A 22,051-nucleotide genomic window follows, 5' to 3' on the forward strand; every position below is an offset into this window, starting at 1 on the left:
TGCTGCTTCCCAGGCCAGTGTCTGCAGAAAACGCTGCTTCTCTGGTGTCCGCACGTGGAGGAGAGCTTTGACAGCGGCCGCTGGCCGTGGCCATGCGGCTTTGGAGGTGGCATCCTTCCTCCAGCGCTTCCCCGGAGCCTCAAACAGGCACTCGTGCTCCTTCCCAGCCCGCTGCTGTGCAAGGAGAGGAGTCAAGCAGGCTTTTCCCTTTCTCTCTCTCTCCTTTCGTATGCTTAATACAAACTTTAAATACCGGCGTGTCCTTCCAGCTTTCTGGCAACCTAGAGAGATGCAGCCCAGAGAGCAGGATGGAAAACTGAGGGCATGAGCAACACAAAAGGGATTTTCTGATCAGGAGCCGCATGCAAGTACCTATTAGCTTTGCAAAGGCTTTAACAACATCCTTCAGCGCCTGGCCCTGTGCGTAGGCTTTCCTCGGGCTGGCTGACTGGTCAGACTTGAATTTTAGGCTTCTTAAGGGTTTAATGAGAGGCTGAACTAAAATACTAGCTTTGAGTGGAGAGCTAAATTCTTCAAGGTCAGAAGGTGGAGAGGCTCGGGGTTAGGGTCAGTCCCATGCCACGGGGAGGTGCGGTGCTCTCAGGATGGCCAGGGATGGTTTTTCCCCCTCGGCGAGCAGGCGAGGGGATGCCCACGGCGCTGCTCCTTCTGCCTCGGGACAGACGTGGTGTTTCAGTACCGCAGAGCGCAGCCCTCTGTGCCCCCGGGGGTCTCCCAGTGGGGCTTGTCACGTCCAATATTTGTTTTCTCTGGGCGACCTGTCACTGTGGGGCTGCTTGCTGGCACCAAGCTGGTCCCGGCTGGCACGCCCGCGTGGCACCACAGGAGCCGAACGGATCAACCCGATCCATAGCAGAGCAGGGAGCGCGTCCCCGCGCGGGACCGGTGAGGGATGGCAGCTGGGTTTGACGCTCGCCCTCGTGCCGAGGGTGCGGCGACCCGGCACAGAGCCGTCCCGCAGACACCGCGGGGCTTGGAAGCAACCTGGCTCCGTAGGTTTGGGCAGGAGCTACGCGAGTGTGGGTGTACTGCGTCTGGGAGCTGGGCTGGCCTGTTCAGTGTCCCCTTGCACTGCACCACTTTGGAAAACTGACCCAAAACGTCCCTGGGATCCCCCGCGCAAGCAAGCCCTCGCACACCAGGACTGCGTGCCCGAAGGGGGCTGGGAGACACGTTACGCCTTGCGCAACCCTGGGTCGCAGCGCAGCAGATCACTTGCACGCTTACTTCGCTTAAGTGCAGGCTTAATTCCCAGGGCTTTAACAGAGTAGAAGTTAAGACTGCGTTTTAGACCCCAGGCTTAAGCACTGTAATGTGCTAGCTGGAAAAGCGATGAATCGTGTGCTTTTTGCTCTCAGCTACGTTTGCATCCCAGCTCTTCTGGAACAACCGGGTACATGTCTCCCGAGTCACTCCAACACTCCCACACTTGCAAAATCCTTTAGCTTTTGGAAAAAAAAAGAGCCATATAAAGCCAGTCTTTATTAAACCTTCATCCTCCGATGCCTCTGTGTTAGAAAGTACAGCAAGAACATGCCACTTCCTACGGCTTGCTTGAAAAATGATAGATGAGCCATCGAAACAAGTGAGACTTGCTACAGCCAGGGATGATCCGGCAGAGGTGCTAACCGCTTCAGGGGGCAGCGGAGCTGGCATCTCCCAGCTCCAGAAAATGGTCCTCACAAGAACATACACAATCGTTATAGACCTTTAATCGGAGTTTTTCTCATTTACATGTAGGAAAGGTGCAACGATAAACCAAGCAGATATTTTCTTGGTGAGCAAGTCTGAAGCAGGCTCCTCTCCCTCCCACCCAGCTTCTTCTGAAATTATACAAATAACTGGAGATTTAGATCCATTCCTGTTGCCGGAGCATTTTGGACGTAACCCAAGCCCAGACCACTTGGAGAGGAGCCCAGTTCTCCATCACGCTGCGGTCGCTGCCCGTGTCTGGTGCAGGGCATGGAAAGCCTTCACAGAAACCACAGCTGGCCCCACATTCAACGCCGTTACCCTCACTGTTAGTTTTCCTCCCTGCAACAGCAAAATATCCAACGTGTGCAGGCTCCAGGGGGGGGAGTTTAGAGCCTTGCACGTCATGCTGAAGCCCAGCATCTGCCTATTTAATCTCCTTCCCCCGGCCCTTAACCATACCCAGCCCCAACACGCACGTGCAGAAGCAGACGCGTGCCCGCCGTCCTGCCGCCCACCCCGCAGCAAGCCCGTCAGATGGCACCACGGAGCAGCGCTCCCTGCACCTTCCTTCCTCTCGCCCAAACGTGTCTTGACACCGGTCCAGCCTTGAACTGGCCTTTTGTGCAAGGCAGAAAGCTCTGGGCACCGCCGTAGTAACTCGCCGAACCCACCAAAGAGCGAGCAATGATAAGGCTCGCCATGCCACGCTCGCCCCTCTTCCCTGCAATGACAGTCCTTAGCAGAGGCAGGATTTTTCCAGGATCAGCCTTTTCTTTATTTAAGGATTTTTGCATAGGCAAATGTTACATTTTTGGACACACAAATGTTAAAATGATCAATCCTATGTGTCTGCACGCGCTCACACCCACAGCCCGTGCTGTCTTAGGGTATTTATTCATACGCATATATACATTGGCCTGGCGGAAAATGTTTTCCATGGTTTGCAAGAATGCTCTAAAAGGGTCGAATTGATAAATGCCTTTAAAGAGTGCCCACTCTGCATGTCTGTGTCTGTGCAGTTTGCTTTCAACAGCTCTGTGTCTGTGTGATACAGTCTGCAGACTGTGTATTGCACTTTTCTATTTTGAATTTTGTCCTGACTCCTCTTACTTTACTCTCTCACCTATAAAAGCAGGATTTCTAATGAAAATAAGCAATAAATTGCTGCATATGCTCAGGTGTAAAGGATTTTCAAAAGCAAGACAGCTGGCAGCACACTGCCATCCTTCTGCCTTGGACTTTTTGTGATAGACAATATATTGATTAAAACAGAAACAGGGAAGTGCAATGGAATGAGGGTGTTTGCTGACCTTGTTCTGATGACAGAAAAGTCATTTCAGGGTGGGACCGTGCCTTGAGCTTCTACAGGGACCTGTTGTCCTGGGCATAGGATGAAGGGAGTTTTTCTCCAGTAAGGATTGCAAGATAGGTAGTAGTTGCCATTTAAAAACGAGGTACGATCCAGAGAAAACTGCTAGGAAAATTTCAATTAAAAGAAGCAAATTCGTAATGCATAGATTGGTTAAATGTGCACAACTGTAAATACAGACAATAATTTACAGGCTTTCCTCTTAAAATATTAGTGCTGCTATGAGGAGACAAGAGTGTGACTTACTTATAATGACTTACCATAACATTTCCATACTGTAAATGAGACAGATTAAGTTGACATTATATATTACTTAGCTGTGTACCAATTAGATAAACAAATGCTATGAATTCCATCATTTATGATGGAAGCTACATAAAAATTGTATAATTACTGCAGTGAGTCATCTAGTTAAATGGCACTCCTATATGGACGAATTGATTTCAATGCAAGATTAATAGCCTTTTGCTGCTGTTTTACGTGCTTGCCAAAGAACATACTACATTGTTGCTAAGCATCATTAATGGATTAAAATAAGGGTTCTGCATAATTCCTACAGTGTATTTTCAAACAGCTTGTTTAGTTTGTGCACTAGCCTAGCGCTTGTTAGCCCTACATAACACACGGGTCTGGAAGGCTGACACGTGTGAAGGAGGTTAATGCAATCCTAGGAACTCTTTCAAAAGCTCACAGGTTTTCTTGTGGATGACTTCGCGGAGTTTCCGCACGCGCCGGATGCTGGAGGTCCCCACAAAGCTGTCTGGCTGTAGGACAGCCATGCCGTTGTGGACATCTCCCATGATGATGAGCTGGCCATCCACTGTGGTCATGTTGGGACATGGGCAGCTCCAGTCCATGTTCAAAAGCGTGATTTCTAGTGGTTCCTTCCCCAGGAATTTTAATCCCATTTTTTCATCTTTGAGAATCTCCTCCACTGTCACCAGGGCATGTCCCGAGTCTTGGTCTTCCGTCAGCTCTGTTATACGGCCCAGGATGACAAAGTCGCTTTTGCAGAAGCTTGTCACCAGCTTCTGGCGTGGTTTGCAAGCTTTGCAGTGCGTGTTCTTCGGGAAAGGGCACATCTCTTCGCAGGCTTCCCGGCTCTCGAAGTTGTTCTCGTTGCCTCCGCACCCGCCATAAATGAAGGACTGGCACTGCTTTGTCAAGCTGTTATAGGCCCATCTGGGCTCATAGGCCTTGCAGTGACCTTGGAGGGCTGGCAGATTGCAAATGTTGATTGGGCCATTCATGCATGTTAGCATACAGTTCTCGTAGGTCTCAAAGTGGTTGAGGTTGCTGTTGCAGTTCCCATAGATGAAAGTAAAGCAGTTGTTTTTCTTTGCATCATAGTACCACCTGGTCTGCTCTTCCCCACAGTCTTCGCTGTCTGGTTGCTTCAGGCACTCATCGGTTGGAAAATGTGTTTTGTTTTGGGAAGCTTCTTTGGATGTGGGTTCTCCTTTGATGACTGACAAAGGGAAATCAGCCCTGAGAAGGCCACCGCTGTTTTTGGCAGTGCAGGTGTAGATGCCTGCGTCTTGGAGCTGGGTGTTGTAGATGACCAGCTGGGCGATGTTGGTGACCACGACATTCCCTCTGACGTGATTCGGCTTCATGATGACTTTGTCTTTCCCGTCGACCTGCTTTTCCCACGTGATTTCTGGCTTGGGTCTCCCTGTAACATCACAGAGGAAGCTGACGGTCTCTCCCACGTAGACTGACTGATGGACGGGGTTGTTCACTAGAGCAGGCGGCAAGATGTCAATGACCGTCGTCTCGGAATAGGCAGTAGTAGGGCGAGCTGTTGTTTCTGGTGGGATAGGGCTGGTGTTTGGCCAGGTCAGATGGTACCTACAGGTGACTACATTCAGTGTAATGCCTTTGATGCAAGCTTCTGCATCCATGTAGCACTTGTTGTAGTAGGTGAGCCCGTCGGAGGCACAGGTGAAGCTCGGCTCCTTCTCACACCTGTCCTTGCACTTGCAGACGGGTTGCCCGTCCCAGATGTCGCACTCTGAGCCTTGCTGGATGCACATGAAACGGTCACAGGTTGCCTCTTTGGGCATTCCCACCGGCCCCTTTTTCCCCTTGACGTCCATGTACCGAGCCGCCACGCAACTCTTCGTTCCGCAGACATTGGGGCAGCACTTCTCAAAGGTCTCGCACTCCTGCGGGGAAAGAAAATGACCTGATCGTTACTGGGGACAGAGTAAAGTCCTTTTTAGAGACCCAGCAAGCAGAGTGCCCAGAACCTTTCGAGGTGTTAGCTCAGGGGACCTGGTCTGCCACAGATATCTGTGGCCTGAAACTCAGTCTCCCCACCGGCAATGAGTAGAAACATTCCCCCCCCCAGTATCTCCCGAGAGATGTCTAAACACCTGAAGTGCTTCAAGAGAAGACTCTCGAGAAGGAAAATGTATTTCTGTTTCTTAAACACTAACCTCATCATAAGTCTTTCCTAGAGTCACATGGACTGCTTGACTACCGAACCAACAACCCCCCTTCCGCGCTCTCCGAAATGCCTGAGGACAAGCCCTGAGAAACAAGAGCGGATGGAAAGTCTTATCATATGGCTGTAGGCAGTAATCCTTCTTATTTTCCACAGAAGTATGTAAAGTATTATTTGAATTCCCTGAGACTAACAGCCTACTCTTGGAGGTGAAACTGCCAAGGATTTGTAATTGTTCACATTGTAGAGGAAATAATAGAATATCTCAAAAGTAAGGAAATTCTTGCTCCAAAAATAATTTTTCTATGGTATTTAGAAAAACAAACCCAAAACAGCTCATTATGGCTCCTCTGTCCTATTTTAGTCCTATTTTCAAATGCAGCATGGCTCTTCTAGTGATTTATTACACCCCGTCTCAGCTACAGTCAGCTCTAAATTGCAGTTAATTTTAGCAGAATTTTCATCTTCTGTGCAGAAAAGGTATTTGATATGTGTGATCACAGCTGCTGTGTTGTTAGGGATTACTTTAAGGGACCATGAACGCTGCTACCATGTACACAACAGGGCACACTTCCACCGTGTGTTAAAACCTCTGCAACCCCCCCTGAAATCCAATGGCTTTCTCCGTAAGTGAGAACAAAATGTTTTTTAAGCTACCAAACTAAATAGCTTCCCCTGAGTCCAGTATCCTTTCCTTATTGGGAAAAAGATGACCTAATAACATAACTCTTTCCCCATTTCCAGCAGCACATTACTAGGTTTCAGAAGCAGTTAGAAACCAGAACGGGTAATGGTTTCGGCTGAGGTTAAGGAGCATGGCTTTAGCAAAGTTGGTGACAGAGTCCTTGGCTGCTTGCAGACCACTCACTCCACGCTAGGTCCCGGGACTCTGTGCTGCCACAAAGCAAAAGTGAGTATTTTTAGCCAGTGGCTTCTGGCTTTCAGTTTTTGACCAGTACGTTATTCAAACAACGTCCTCTGCTGCTGCAGCTGGGGTTTTGCAAGTGTTTTAATATTCATTGCTGCACCTGGTAGTTGAAATAAAGGGGGCTTATTTGGGAATGGCAAAAGTAAAACCAGCACCTTCATTCGTAACACATGGGATCCATCTGAGCAAATCTCTTTGTTTACTTGATGGCCAGCCTTTTTCTTTATCCGCCCCCGCCCCCCCCCCCGCTCCTTTTAGCATTGCAGAAACAACCTGGCTACAGAACATAAACCCAATGACTTTTTTTCAGCACGGGACATGTTGCTGTCAGCCTGGTTTGGGCTGCAGGAGCTTTGCTGTTGGACATGATGTAAGAGGCAGGACGAGCAGGTATTTTCAGATGCCAGCTTGAGCTGGCAGTGCTGACAGGTTGAAAAATGAATTTTAGGGTTGTAAGCTAAGCACATTTCGAGCTGGAAGCATCACAGAGAACATCTGCGTGGTCATTTTAACCATGCCCCTGTTTTGCACTCCAAGCACGCTTTGTGTTTCAAGTGCAGCAAAGGCTGATGATTTACATGTTAAATCAAACCATTTCATACAGGATTCCTCCCAGGAATATAAAGCATTGATGATGGCCACCACCAACAAAGCGCGTGGTGACACTGCTAAAATACTACGGCTTGGCCCCAGGGCATGCCGAGTTCTGGAGTATCAAATTCGGACGTTTCTTTTGACAAGAAAGCAAGGAAAATGATCAAAGAGAGCGAGTGCTGTACCCACATCGACAAAAGTGACAGCTGCCACACACCTCCCCACTTAACTGGTAACTCATCGAACCTTTTCTATTTTATATAGGTCACGGGTCAATTAAATACGTGCGCTGTCTGCACCAAGTCCCGCACAGCGCCGGCGCCTTTCTATCTGGAACAGAAGCAGACTGCGGTGCAAACAAGCCCACCGACAAACCCCGTCGCCCGCGACGCAGAGAGATAAAAACGTGCATCACTCACCAGATCAGCTTCGCACTCTCTCTTGCAAGTGCTCTGCGCGTCTACCCACAGGTTGGGGTTCATGTCATTGGGGCATATCCCAGCGTGGGAATACCGGATTGGAGGTAGAGCTCTCCCTTTCAGAGAGACCTCCAGAAGCAAGAGGACACTGCTCTTCCCCAGCAAGATCCACATCCACCGAATGAACAGCACCAACAACATCTCAGAACTTCTCCAGGGCAATGGCAGTGACCAAGCTGGAGGTAGTTCTTGTTTGCTCGGGGTTGCTTTTTTTTTTGGTAAGCCTTAAATTTTCGAGGAACCCAAATGCACCTGACTTTTGTAAAAACTTCAGCAAGCTCCTTTGCTGCCTCTGCTGATAGTGCAGTTTGGTCTGGACCTCATTGGATTAAAGGTCCTAGGAAGTTACCCCCTTAATTTAAGAGAAATGCTAATAGTCTGAGCAGAGTTAGCTCTATTTATACCCTGCCTCTGTTAACAAGTCAGAAAAAGTAAACTTGATTTCTTTGACAGGCACACGCTTCCTATGTCCTGGTGGCAGTCAGACAGATTTGTTGCAAGAAAAAAAAGCTGGAAAGAGTTCAAAAGGCTGGAACTGGCACGGTGGGACCCCTGCATGTTTCTGAATGCAGGGAGGCCTTCTTAACCCCTTTAGACCTAAAGTACTTCCCTATGCTAAGAATGGCATTTACTTCTGAAAGAGTACTTGTCTAAATAACACGGACCCGCAGTCAGGGGATTTCCCCACGGCAAGGGGCTACACAATCACTTGCTAAAAGGAACAAGTAATAGGATTGAAGCAATTAAAGCTAGAATATCATATTTTAACAAAGGAAGTAGGGAAGAAATAACTTGTTTAAACTCAGGATCGACAAAGCAGTATGTCTTCATAACTTCTCCCGGGACTCCTCCGGGCTTTTTCCTCCTCTTTGGTGGGGAGATTTCCAGGATGCTGGTTTTAATGCTGCCCTCCAACCCCACCAGCAAGATGTTAAAAGTGTCCCTGAATTCCTCCACATTTCCTGACAGCCAGATCCCATTGTACAGTGCATTGCCGACCCCTTTAACAGCGACAACAAAAAAATAGTAGAAGTTCAACTCTATGGAAACCTGCATAAAGGAATGTACAGCATTTTTGCATTGGGGGGCGGGGGGGAAATCCACTCAAGCTGAGTTCCTCGTTCCCTGATTATTACAGCAAGGGGCTGATCCTGCTCGTGCTGAACACGTGCCAAAATCCAGAGACGAGCAGCAGAAGTCAGAGTCGCTCAGCACCTTCCAGGATTAGAGCCTTTGGGCTGAGTTCTGGGCTAGCTTGGATGGATCCTGCACGGTACTAAGAGCCTCCTGGGAGGACCAGGTAAGTTTGCATCCCACGTTGGGGTTCAGCAGGGCCGGACCAGCAGCGCGCTGTGCTTTGGGAGGAGGGAAGGTTGTGCATCTGTCCTGTGCCCAGCGCTAAGCGCTGCAAAGCCGACAGACCCAGGCGCAATCAACCCTTGATTTAGTAAAGTTTTGCCATTGGGTTTATTAAGCCAGGGTTGCTTTTCATGGCAGAGTTTGGGCCTAACTGCCCCCTGAGTGATGAAGGCTGCCAACCAGTACAACCAGCAGTGAACTGGGCCACCACGCAGGCAGTGCCCCAGGCCATGGGGCTCCTGCTCCTCCCCTGGGGCAAGGCAGCAGAGCGCAGTGACCCGCTGGTGCTTCCCAAGGATCGCCTCCGAAAGGAAGGGAGAGCAACCTGAAGCCGATCTGCCCTTGGCTGTGGCATTTCTGTGGCAACCCAGGCTTATAAAAGAGGCTGTAGCAGTTTTGATTTGTGTGACCGCATTAACGATATGCACAGTATTTGAATTTCATATGACGTGCGGAGAGAAGTTGTCCAAATTAGCTATTTATAAGGAGCGAAGTCAACCGCCAGGCAGCAGTTTGCAGTTGATTTATTCTCTCTGAAACTTTAGAAACCTGCATGACACTTGTACAAAGTGCGGCTGTGCGCAAAATGTTTTATTCAGTACTTGTTTACAAAGACAAACGCAGCACCCTGTGATGCCTAAAAAAGCCAACCAAAAATGACACATTCCCAAGAGGTACTTAAAATTCTTACAGCTCTATTAACAACAAAATCACATGTATTAGTGGTTCTGTTGATTAAACAAAGACACTTTATATTGTAAAACTGACTACAGATAAGCTTTGAAACCAGCTGTATGTGGGTCTTGAAGAGTGCGAGTATCCCGGGCGCTGGAGGAGCTGCTGTGATGACCCCAACAGACGCTGTATGTGCAGGGAATTTGCCCTTGGTTCATGGCATTGCCACTGTGTATCCATGGTTGTCATTTTTCCCTGCCATCTTGAGTCTTTTGGGGCTGTTTTACCCCTTTACCCGCTGGGCCAGAGGTGGGGAGCTGGCGGGTCCACGGTGTTCTCGCAGCCTCCATCTCCTCTCCTGGTGCCAGAAAGCCACCTCCTTGCAAGCTTTGGCCACGTTGAGTGAGACCCACCAGTGTAGACCCACCCTAGGTGGAACTCCCTTCCAAGGAGGAAAAAACAACATTATCTTATTTTTTTCCCCCCTCCCAGACCAAGGATCCCTTGCCCAGAGGCACATTTCAGCTGCAGGGGAGCAGAGTGGGGTTCTGAAGAATCAGACACTGGTTTGCATCAGACAGACAGAACAGTATTCCGCTTTGCTATGTCCTCCTCCATCCAGAGGGATAGTCTCCAGGGACAGGTAAGTCCCACCGCACCTTTCTGCTTTTGTCTCCCAAGTATCATGCCTGGTGCATGATGGCCAGGATGGTGGAGCTCAAGAGGTGACAGGTTAATGAGTGCAGCTGAAGGAGCAGTCGCACAGGACATGCAACTCAGCTGATTTAATTGTGTCCCTACTGCAGGTTTGTGGGGTCATTCAAGGAAAGGCCATTTGAATGGCTGGATTTGATGTATTGTCATCCCAAATGTTGGGCCAGAGCTTGGCACAGCGGAGAGGGGCAAGGACATCCCATAGGAGCTTGAGAAAAAGGGCAAAGCAATTATCATTAACGACAATGACGGTTTTGTTGGGCCTCTGTACTATCATTATAAATGAGGCACAGGAAGCCTGTGTTAACTGAGAAATCACGCTTTCAGCAAAACTTTCGCATAGGAAGCCTCTTAGGGAATCAAATCCTGGCCTAATCCAATGGAAACGGGACAGATGCCGTGCCCCTCCGATTCCCATCGCTCCAGGAACAGGGAGTGCTCAGCCCCATGAAGGATCAGTCCCTTGGCCACTTGAACACAGCCGGGAGAGAGAGGAAAACAGGGCCATAAATCTCCCTGTGAATGCGGGCAGGCAGCGCCTGAGGTCAGAGGAGGCAGTGAGGACTCTGAATAACCCTTGACAGCTGCCCCGTCCCTGCCAGAACATCCCAGACATGCTGTTACCAAACCTGAGGAGCACATCCAGGAGGGGACACCACTATGCAGGCTGCCCCGGGTTGGCTTGGGGACAGCGGGGACCCTGGTTGTCCCAGCATGGACAGCCAAGGTCTGCCTAATGCACTCAGTATCTCCTGGGTTTCACTGAGGGCTGTTTTCTCACCTGGTTTAAATTAGTTTAACTGCAGTGACCTCAATGGATCTGACTGGGTACTCCAGAACACTACCAGCTAACACCAGCTGTGAATCAGGGTCTTTGTCAAGGTCCCTGGGCAAATTTTTTCTGTTCTTTCCTGTTTATAAAGCACTGTGCATTTTTTTCTTTAATATCAGAAATAAAATAATCCTTATTCTCCATTTGTATGAACAAATCTATTATGTATGCTGAATTTACGGCTTATCTTGTCTCATCCCTGTCAAATACTGATGTGATAAAGATCTTCCCAAATGAGTTCAAGCCTTAGAAGAAACTCCACTACTCCCCCCAGATGCCCCTTTCTGATCAAGGTGTTGATCTGAGTCTGTTGGATGGGGAGCTGGGACAAGCTTTCTCTTGATCTCAGATGGACAAACCTGAGCCCCGATGGCACAAAGCAACATCCCGGACCTGCTCCCAGCAGTGGGGACGTGCGGTCTCTGACCAGCCTGTGCTCCACAGACGTCCATCTGACACTACACCATGGTCCTGAAAAGCCCTCCTATGATGCCCAGGGTCCTGGTTAGGGCTGTTGATCTAGAATTGGCTTAACCGTTGCTGTGTTTTTGTAAATGAGAATTTCTTTGCCCTTTTTCTTCCTCTTGCTGAGCTCCTATGGGATGTCCCTGCCCTTCTGTGCTGCGTCAAATGTTGACCCAGTGTTTGGTGTGACCCCTTCTAATCGAGGAGGGAAACAGGATTCTCTGATGCGCAGGAAAGTATAATTGTGTTGGGTTTTTTTCTTAAACCACTTTTAAAGGAACAGCAAACCGTTGATCGTATTCATTAGTCAAAACGAGCAATCCTCATCTGGACTTACTCCGTGGATGGCAGATTGATTTGCTGGTTTTAGTGTGGAAGGGCTCTTGGCAGGAACTGTCACCCTGCGATGTTAAACCTCCATCTCCCATTGATCTCTGCCTCGGCAAAGGGGCCCTTCCAGATTCGGCCTCTCGTGCTGTCTGGGCCTGCCGCCACTCGCAGCCAGTTTTGCCAACACAAACACAAACCACCCCCTCTCCAGGCACGGCTGTGATTCATCGCTGCCGGGTGGTAGCTCGCTGGTTGTGGCATCTAGAGCCCTAACAAACATGAGGGCTCCCGGCTGGAGGGGGCACTCGTCTCTGCTGGGGGTGCAATGGGTGCCCGCAGCACCCACCGCCAGCAGAGGCAAGCCCGGGGGTTGCAGGTTGGACCTGTGTGCCTCTGCTGGACCTCTTCTGCCTTTAAGCTTAGCTTAAAGCAAAGACCCTGGCCCCTGAGGCCTCCCTCCTCCTCCACGCAGGGCAGCCGGGCACCGCAGGACCTGGTACTAACTCCCTGGGGACCCTGATCACGCAGGCAGCCCCAGGGACACGCTCTTCTTCAGCCCCACCATCATCATTCGCGCTCCTTAGGTGGCTCCTTGTCCATGCACAGATGAAAATGTAATGCCTGAACAGAAAAGTAATTTAAAAAAAACCACCTCTGTCTCATTTAGAAAGTAACGATGTTCCAGTCTGTATGTAAAGCTTACTGCACTTAAAGCTGATAGCCAGACATTTGAGAATGTCACTGCCAGATCCCTTTTGGAGCACGGCTGCCAACCGCTTGCCTCAAGCAGTAACGTTGCTTCCAAACCCACGCAGAAATCCAGATAATGCCTCGGGACCTCGGCTTTAGCTTGCTTTGGACTGCAAAGGGCCAAATCTTCCCCTTCGAGAGATGCCCCGCTCCCATGAACCTTGGCAGGACCTGCTCGGGGGATGGCCAGGAAGCCCAGCTTGGATGCCTTTCCACATCCCTCAGAAGAGTGCATGTCTCATGCCGGCCATGAGGTTGGCCGAGGGAGCAGGATTTTCGGCACCATGTGACGCACCTCCGAACATCAAAGCAAAGGCAAAGGCTGCCGTGCTGACCACATGCTTTGGAAGCACATGCATACGAGCAGGGGCAGATTTGGGCTGAAGGTATGCAACGGTAATGGCGTGCCTGGGTCCCATTTTGGGGGCTGTTCATACGCATAATTAGCAGTGGGAGCATATTTCAGTTTCCCCCTAGTTGTCAGGGTTCCCTGTAAGCACCCATAACTCACAAGTGCTGTTTTTTACTTCTGAAATAACCCATCTGAGCAGATAACAGCATGTACGGACAGGCTCAGGGAACTGGGGGCATATTTAGAGCAGCGATTGCTCACCGAAATGAGCCGCTCTTTATGTGCATTCTGCCTCACGCGCAGATGCTCAGTAAGCAGAAGTTAATGTAGTTAGACAAAAGGGCTCAGTTTGGGGGGAAAAAATCAGTAATGTCAGGGAGTTTATTACAGGGTTATGGGCCACCTGCTAGAACTCAGCATTAGGCCTGCGTTACGTTGTGTTTCGGTGAGAGCTGATGGCATTGCACTCAGACGAGGCTAGCGCCAGAATTATTATTTTATGCCTTGGCAGATGGCTTCTGCTCAGGGGTTTTATCTTTGAGTGCAGACATACGACTAATCATCATTTGCTTTCTCTTTCTCTGCTAATGTAAGCTGGGCAGGAAGCAATTGCCAGTTTGATGATGGTTCATTATTGCTAGGTTTATGCTGTCTGAAACAGCACAGCAAGAGGCAAAAAGGGTACAAAGGAAGATAATCAACCAGTTATCAGTGAGATATGGGGAAAAGCTGGGCTCAGAGGCTTGTCTTTCACTGGCCCGTCTCCTTCTATCTCTCTTTCAGAGGCAAAGCCTTAGGTATCCCATAGATGATTCGGGGAGGCCATGGAGTTGGTATCTTTGGATTGTCAAGATTGCAAAGGTCAAATGTTGGGAATTAGTTCACCCTGCCTTAGAGCAGGAGGGTCTAAGCCCCTTCCCAAAGTCCCTTCCAGCCCTGTTCTCTGTCACCCTCAACGTGGAGCGAGACCTGCTCCATCAGTTAAGCTTTGAATTAGGGAAACCTGAGATCCCTAATGCAACCTGGAAAGCCAAGAAACAGAAATCACAGCCTCAGTGGCATCATTGCAGGGCCAGCACTTTTCACGTTAGGCCCTCTCAGTTACCTACTTGCGTGGTGTACAGGCTGGACAAGGGTACTGTCACCTGCTGAAAAGGGTGACATCCGTACCACACAAACGCACGGCTGCAGCAGAGGAGCTTGCAGACCTTGCTTTGCTGCAAGTTTTAGTAACTAGTGGTTGGTTTCATGGCTAGCGTCAGTAACAGCACTTTAGGAAACTCTGGCACCAAATCCACGGTGTGCAAATGGAAATGTTCCCATGTCTTGCAGCACTGCTGCGGCTGTATAAGCCATAGCATGAAAACCTCAGAGTTGAACTGGTACGGTTGTTGTTGTTCTTGTTTATGATTTTCAGTTTTTCTGCTTGGTTCCAGCTCGATTTGAATGAAAGCTGAGAATAAGTGTGAGGTGCGGGCCTGGCGCATGCTCAGGCCGAGTGCTCAGCGCATCTTTCACCAAAGCTGGTGGTGTTTCTCTGGGAACGTGGGTTAATTTAGTTCCACACGTAGGAGGCTAATGAATATTATTAAACCCATTGCACAGATTCACTTCAGTCTGCAAATGACCCTAATTTAACCTCCCTTATTTGCTTTTAGGAATTTAAAGCTGGGAGGAAATCACTTGGTGAGTGTCACACAGCAACAGCCATTGAAAGGCTGGAGTCCCGAGACCCTGCTTCCAACCCCACAGGCACCATTTGCTTGTCAAAAAGCTAATTCAATATAGAAAGGTCACGTTGCTTTTGTTTGTGATGTGATTCAACTAATATAAACTGTAAGGTTTTAATCTCCTGTGCTAATTTAATTTACCCCCTCCCCCAGCTGTCATCTTTCTTCCTTGAAAACCCAGAGTTTCTCCTGGTTTGTACCGTAAACCTTAATTCCCTGTGACTTCAGTGTGAAGGTGCCATCTCACCATCGCTCTGAGCCGATCCTTTTAGGAAGTTTATGAGCCTTTCACTGGATGAGGCCTGAGCTGAGAGTTTGTAAGGTGAGAGAAAACTGCTGCAGATTTGCCTGGTTTTGTGCTTCGTTGTGAGACTTTACCAAACCACTGAATGTGTCGAAGTTTGGAAGCCCTCACTGTGGCTGGGACCCTCTCCAGGAGATGCAGAGCAGCTCCCAGCAACTGGGCTTTTCATCAGGCAATGAGCATTGGCTTCTCCAGACAACCTGGAAGTCCCAAGGCTCCTCTGAGGGTTTGGTATCCAAAACTTCGCTATAAACAATAATTAATTTTCACAAAATGGAACTATTTCCATTTCTGCAAATATCATGAAATCCTTTTAGCGTCAATTCTGTCTTCTTGGAATTTAAATCTAAATTAGGACAAAATTCTTTTTAACTGAAGAGTTATTGCCTTCATGTGGCTTTGCTGGCTGTTAGCGGTCCTGGCGGTTGCACAGCCTATCCTCTAACCATGCTCAGAGCGTGACCTCTGCCAGAAGCAGACCCCTGCCTGGTATGTTGGGCACATTAACAGTCTTCCCAAGAGGTGAACTATTTTATTTCAGTTTGCCCTGTGTACTATTTTACCCCCAGATGCAAGACATCATACGCTCAGCGTTGCTTGACCCAGATGACGGCCGTCAGAAACAGTAATCTCTTTTGGGCCACTGACACCGTTACTTGAAATGCCCAAAGAAGTCTAAATGCAGCTCTGGTATAAACAGGGTGCTCCTCTCCCAGCATTCAGCAGATCTGAACACAAGCTAGAGGTGCAAGTGATGTCTGCAGAGCAGTGACGATCTACTTCCATTGTTCTTTAGAGTAGCAAGCCAATCCTGCCCACCCTGGCAATGGGTTGTTTGTCTGCATTTAATTCCTTTTTTTCATTGTTGCTCTTTCTGATTTTACCTAATTCTATTCTGATCTTTTATTATTTGCAGCGTGAAGAGTCCACCTGCAGCCTACATCGTAGCAGGGTTCACTGAAATGCAGCACTTTCTTTTCCATGGTAGTTTTGAAGATAACCAGTCCTGGATTGCCTGATGTGATGGTGGCCGGCAGAGCAATTGTAGGTAATGCTTAAGAGATTCATGTGGTTTAATCGTTATAATTTTCCTGTGCCTCTGGGGCCTGCACGTTGGGCTCACTGCGTTATCTAACCAATTGCTAGGATTGTGTTTTAATGATAGACACAGCAGGCTGCCTTTGAGCAGGGAGGTACAAAGGAATCGGAGCATCATTAGAGGCGAGCGTTTCAAACACGCTCTGTAATGGCCTGATTTTTCTTCGATTGAAGTCGATGGTAAATATTCTGCTGACTTCAAAGGGAAGCGGGGTGAGGTTACAGCCAAACACTCTTGGAAATCCCACCCAGTGCTTGGTTTTTCTTGACCTGAAGGCCAGTTCAGTCAGCTCTGCTTCCACAAAGGAGCTTTCAGGACTCCTGTAAAAGCCGCCGGAGTGATTTTAGCCCTGGGTTCACATGGTAGCAGCATGTGAATTGTGGCAAATCTAGAGGACGATTCAGCCCTCCCAAGTTCTGATTTCTCTTCTGCAGATGTCCGGCTGGCATCGCTCCCGCTCTGTCCTCATTGACTGTGGGGAAGTTTAGGGCAATGGGATTCCTAATTAGGTACTCCAGTTCGGTGGGGTGAACTCCTGCAGTGAGACGGGAGGATTTGGGGTACCCTCACAAAAACTTTGGCTTTGCTGTGCGTCAGCCATGAGAACAAGCTGGCCTGTGTGCCTGGAAAATCTTTACATCATCTCTGCAACCCATGGCATGAGCTGTGACTTTGTCTCTTCCCATCACAGAGAAAATGGTCTTGAATTAATTTTTCTTTTGTGCTGCTTCTTTTGTAATTTTACACATTTTTCTTTTGTGTTTCTGTAACACCGTAGTTACGAAGCTCTACGCGGGGTGGAAAATCAGACTTTTCCATACATTTCCAAACATTTCCATAAAGTAGTTTCCTTTTAAAATCAATTAGATTTGTCGATATGGAATTGTTATCTACATGGGACCCGTGCCTGCCTCTGCCACTGACTTAATCTGTGAGCCTAGACCACTTACTCCCTCTGTGCCACAGCTTCCACCTCTCTGAAGGGGACTATAAAGCTTACAAGTGGGTCAAGTGACATCAGTTCGTCTTTTAAATCCCTACTTCTTACCATTGCCGCAGAAGTGATATGTGAGTGTGAGGTGTGATTTGCTGCAACCCCAAAACTGTCTGAAAAAAATGACGAACGCAAAAAATTGTATCTACAGCCATTTGTTTGCACATCTTAAGCTGCAGCTTAAGCACAACCTTTTCTAGCTCACACACACATACTTTTTTTTTTTTTTAAACTTTGCCATGCCTAGAAACCCAATACTGTTACTGTTTCAGAACATATACTTGGTTTGTACTTTCTCAGCTCCTTCTCGATTTCTTTGAGGAATCTGGTGTACCACTGGCCATAGAAAACCAGGTTAGTGCACAGTAGAGGCTTTCATGGCCACTAATCTTGATGACAAAATTATTCGAACAAACACTTCTTGTGTCACCAATATATATTATGTAAAACCTTGTGACTTTGATTATGTGTCTATAATACAGATTAGTCTGTTTGGGTGTTTGGTGCTGACCTCCAATAAGCTCCTAAAGTATTAGCAAGAATTTGCAAGTGACAGGCAGGCAGAGGTGCTGTTCTGCCTAATCCCATTCTCGAAACTCTGACTATATATGTCTGAACAGTTTCTGTTGCTTTCCTTAAGGCACCGGGTTATTTCTTTCTCTGCCCCCTCCCAACAGCCTTTGTCCTTCTCTCCACTGCATTGATGTATCACAAATGTTGGAAGATTTAGCTAACCTTATGGATTAGTGCCAGGAAGACAGCGAGAACAAATTTAGAATAGGAGGCAGAGAATGTACCAGCTGGGAGGTGATGCTGTCAATCTCCATGGAGACCTTTTTAGTTACAGCTTTGCTAATTACTCTGTTGAATTGTATAGCGTCTGGTTGAAAGCCCATCCAAGTCAATGGAGAGTTTCTAATTGACTGGCCATGTCTCAGGACCATGAAGAGTGCACAGGGCATAGCCCCTAAGTGTAACCGGTTATGATTTGCATTTGTGGCTTTCTCCTTGATGGCCAAAACACAACCTAAGGAGAATCCAGACACCTTGATCTGGTCTCCTGCACGGGGCCAGCTTCTTCTAAAGAAAAAAACCCTGCATGAAACAAATGTAGACCTTGTTTTAGCATGAAAATTTTTTTCTTAGGCATGCAGGTGAACCATCTCCATCATCTTGTTAACAGCCTGTGCACTTTCCACAGGAGTCAGCTCCTGCGGGAGATGAACTGCGACGAGATCCACAGAAGCCTTTTGGCTCCGAACACCTAGATAGGACGTGGCCCTATGCACACGTCGGGCAACTACATACATTTGCCCCATGTCCCCAGGGTGAGCCTGTTTCGTGGCTTGGGAGAGCAAAGCGAGGGACTACAGACACGGGCAGAGAGGAATGCAGCCAGATGTCTGGAGAAAAAGCAACGGCGGCCCCTTGTCTGCTCAGTTTTCTGGGTTAGGACATCTCTTAGCTCAGAGGGGACTGGGCTCACGCCTGGGGACCCTACCCACAACTGCAACACAAGCAACAACAACCCTCAGCGGCAGAAGTTTGGATCCATGGCACTGCAGCTCAGGCTTGTCATTACTTCAAGCCAAACTGGCTTTAAACACTAATCCACTGAACAATTTCCAGTTGTTATCAAAATCTATTGGACTTCTTAATCACGAGCTGATGTACCACCCCCCTCAGGTTCCAGTTCCCTGACTTGTTTGTTCAGAAATTATTTATTTGTCCTACAAATAGGAACAATGTTATATTAACAAACGAAAAAAAATCAGCTGCGCACCATGACTGATTTCTAAAGGGATTTGGCTGCCTGAGCAGATCCTTCCCCTGCAGATAACCATTCCCCCAAATATCAATGCCATTTTCCAACCCCTCCCATCAAATTTAACTCCATGCTGCAGGCATGTACATCCGTGTGCACGTGTATGTGCTCACACCTGCTGAAAAATCTCTTTCTTAGGCATTCAGGTTCCCCTCAAGCCCCTGTGGGATGCTCGGCAGGGCTGAAAATCCATGGGATAGCTGGTTGCACTGTGATTCAGGGAAGCTCCAGGTGGCTAAGACCTGTCCTAAATCCCAGCCCTCTGTACCACTACCAGTGTTGCAATTCCTGCCTGGTGATTTGGTGAAAAGAGCCATGATTTAAAGTCAAAAGAAAGATGATCGGTGAGTTCCCTGCAACTTTGCAATTCACTGGAAGGATTTATCTCTCTCATCAAGAATAGAGAAGCTAAAGGTAGGGCCCCAGCCACCCTGCCTCAGGTGCTCATCTTGCCTGACACTAGACAGCTGGAAATTACTGGGTTCACAGCTCGTTACCTTTGGCTCCTTTGACAGCAGGTAGAACACAATAGGCATCTCCAGAGGATGATTAGTCTGCACTATTCTTAGACACCTGCCCCAGGATGAGATGAATCAGCTTCTGTGCTGCATGTTTCTTCCCATGGGCACGAAGCGAGCGTTTGGGTGACGCAGGCTCAGACTTGATAACGTGGAGCTTCGAATTTAACCTAATTCACCTACAAACTCTCATGCAGGGACTTCCATGGGGTCAACACAAAAACTCGTATACTATAAACTGCTTCTCCCATGTGACTTTGATTCCACCTCTGAAATTGTCTTCTCTGCATTCAGACACTCATTGAAAAGCCCAAAGTAAGCAGCGTAGATTAGTTTAAATCTAGGTGAAGATTGGGCTTGACTTTTAATTCATTCCATCTTTATTCTCCACCAGTCCTGCCATTTCCCTGAGCCTTAATGCCATAACGGCTTTAAATCTTTCTCTGTGTGTGTATGCACATTAAATATAAAGTTTAAGGTTTCCAAATATCCCTAAATCTTATTTCTAATACTCTTACACAAGTGCAGGGTCGGTTGAAATTGCCAGAAACATTATTGTGGTGGGTTGGGTGGGGACTGGGTGTTTCAAATAAAATTGTACAGCTGTATCACTGTGTAACTGGGAATTAAGCCTTTTTAAAACAATGTTTAATAATAATTTTAAATGACTGAGACCTTGGTTAAAGGAGTTGGGGAATGAAACCTGAAATGCAAAGGGAGTGAAAAACTTCCTAAGCCTTAAAAAAAAACAGCAGCAAAGAGCAAACAGACAGACCATGGTTTCTCCAAAAAAGGAGAAAAGAACCAATCCAGAGGGTCAGTCACAGTCGGAAGCTTGCAAAAAGACAGATATTAAAACTAAACCAATAAAATCTGGAAAACTTGCTCTGAGGACAAAGAATGGCCCAACTCTCCCTTGTGGTTACCCCAAGCAGCAGCAGGATGTCCAAGCATGTAACAGCTAAGCGCTGGCTCTGCACTGCCAGGCATGCCCCAGCGTTCCCAGCGATGCCTTCAGGCTGTCAGGGCTGTGCCCAAGGCTGGTTGATATCGTTCCCCCTTGGGTGGTGAACGCACAGGGAGCACTGAGCACCTGTAAATCACAAAGAAAACAAAATATCACTTATCTGGGCTCCACACACACACACACACACACACACACTCTCGCTGTGGCTCAGAGCTCAGCATGTTCCCGCTGAAGGCCCAAGGACATTTAGCAGGCACATTTGGGAGGCAAAGTGACTGCTCACTTTTGCACAGCCGAGCCATGAGCACGCAGCACTGGGTGCGATTCCCAGCCGCTTCCAAAGGCGATGGCCAGCCCTCTGCCGGCATCTGCCTCTCTGCATCCGGATCTACGCAGCCCCCGCTGCTCTCGGTAGGGAGATGTACGCACGTGTGCCCTGCGCAGGTACAGACATCGTGTGGGCTTGCCAAGTACAGGCACAAACCCAGCTGCCATATGGGAAAGGGGAGGGAAGGAGCAAGGAAAGAACATGGGTTTTGGCTTTGCTCGGTTTTGGTGTGTGCAACGCTAGTGCCGATAAGCGGGGAGGGGGCAACGCGTGCGAGGGAGTCTGAGGCTCCACGCGCGAGGCACGAGCAGGAAGGCTCATGGCAGCAGCGGGGAGTTTCGAGTCAAGTGAACTCGCTGCTAATCCTCTTCTACACAGTCCTTCTTGCAGGAGGAAATCTTATGACTCCAGGGAGAAGTACGTTGTGTAACTAAGCAATGGTGAACCCGAGTTGCATTTAACAGGGCTTGGCACAAGCACGACAGTGTAGGATACTCATCCCAAGAGAGCGTGAGAGAGACCGTCTCAGTGCATTGCCCACTGGCTTCGAGTCCTTAAAAGCCCTGGTGTGGCCTGGGGAGAGGAGCTCAAGTAGAGGGGGGAAAAAAAAAAAAAAGAAAAAAAGTCCCATAAGCCTAAAGAAATCAGCTCACTGCGCAGGGCTTCCCTGTGCTTGTTGTTGAAACATTGCATAATGTCCCTTCGCACTGCACAGAGCTTTGAAATCCGCAGGCTCAAAGCTGTATGGAGGCGCTATGGATGTGCCGAGACAAATTTATTTTACAATTACAGCAAGAAGCACAAAGCCACACTGTGGGCTCCTCTTGCTGTTCCACCGTGACATCTAGTGGCACTGTGCAGTTTTACTGATGAACTAGGGTCTGTGTTTCTGTTTTTAGGCCTACTCGTGCACTTGTCTCCCGCATAGCTTTTCCCCATCGGTCTGAGAGATGTCACATAGGACTTTGGAAAAGGCTATTTTGCCACTTTATCCTATTGGATTTTTCCAGATTTAACAAGTTGGGACTTAAAGCTTTCACAGTATGCAAAAGAGCGTTCTGCTTCCTTGAACGTATCGCCAGGTCTCCACATTTGTGTGCCTTGTCTTCGTTTTACCAACTTTATGCCACAGGTGCTGAAAATAGAAGAGATTATGGGTTAAAAAGTGTGATCATTTAGGACAGCGAGTTAAAATAAAAAGATCTAGGTCACAGCAGCTTCCAGTTGAAGGCTGGTCTTCCAGGTCTCTGAGGTTTGAATTTGCAGTTGTCGCT

At 48.3% G+C, this 22,051-nt stretch overlaps 1 protein-coding gene and 1 long non-coding RNA gene across 4 annotated transcripts; one reads left to right on the forward strand and one right to left on the reverse strand.

Moving 5' to 3' along the window:
• Positions 1–1,735: 1,735 nt before the first annotated feature.
• On the reverse strand, positions 1,736–8,096 carry WFIKKN2 (WAP, follistatin/kazal, immunoglobulin, kunitz and netrin domain containing 2). Its single transcript, XM_052808890.1, has 2 exons — positions 7,476–8,096; positions 1,736–5,253 (listed from the first exon to the last, which is right to left on the reverse strand). Exons 1-2 carry the CDS (start codon positions 7,674–7,676, stop codon positions 3,742–3,744), a joined length of 1,713 nt encoding a protein of 570 aa, XP_052664850.1. The 5' UTR covers positions 7,677–8,096; the 3' UTR covers positions 1,736–3,741.
• Positions 8,097–10,009: 1,913 nt separating this feature from the next.
• LOC128151435 (uncharacterized) lies at positions 10,010–17,008 on the forward strand. 3 transcript variants are annotated; one of them, XR_008238374.1, is made up of 3 exons: positions 10,010–10,212; positions 14,896–15,064; positions 15,963–17,008. It is a non-coding gene; the product is annotated as an uncharacterized LOC128151435 (long non-coding RNA). The 3 variants fall into 3 exon arrangements; XR_008238372.1 differs by lacking the exon at positions 14,896–15,064; XR_008238373.1 differs by lacking the exon at positions 10,010–10,212 and having other exon boundaries at positions 14,556–15,064.
• The last annotated feature ends 5,043 nt before the right edge of the window (positions 17,009–22,051 follow it).

This window comes from Harpia harpyja, chromosome 14 (assembly GCF_026419915.1).
Source record: "Harpia harpyja isolate bHarHar1 chromosome 14, bHarHar1 primary haplotype, whole genome shotgun sequence".
Taxonomy (NCBI): domain Eukaryota; kingdom Metazoa; phylum Chordata; class Aves; order Accipitriformes; family Accipitridae; genus Harpia; species Harpia harpyja.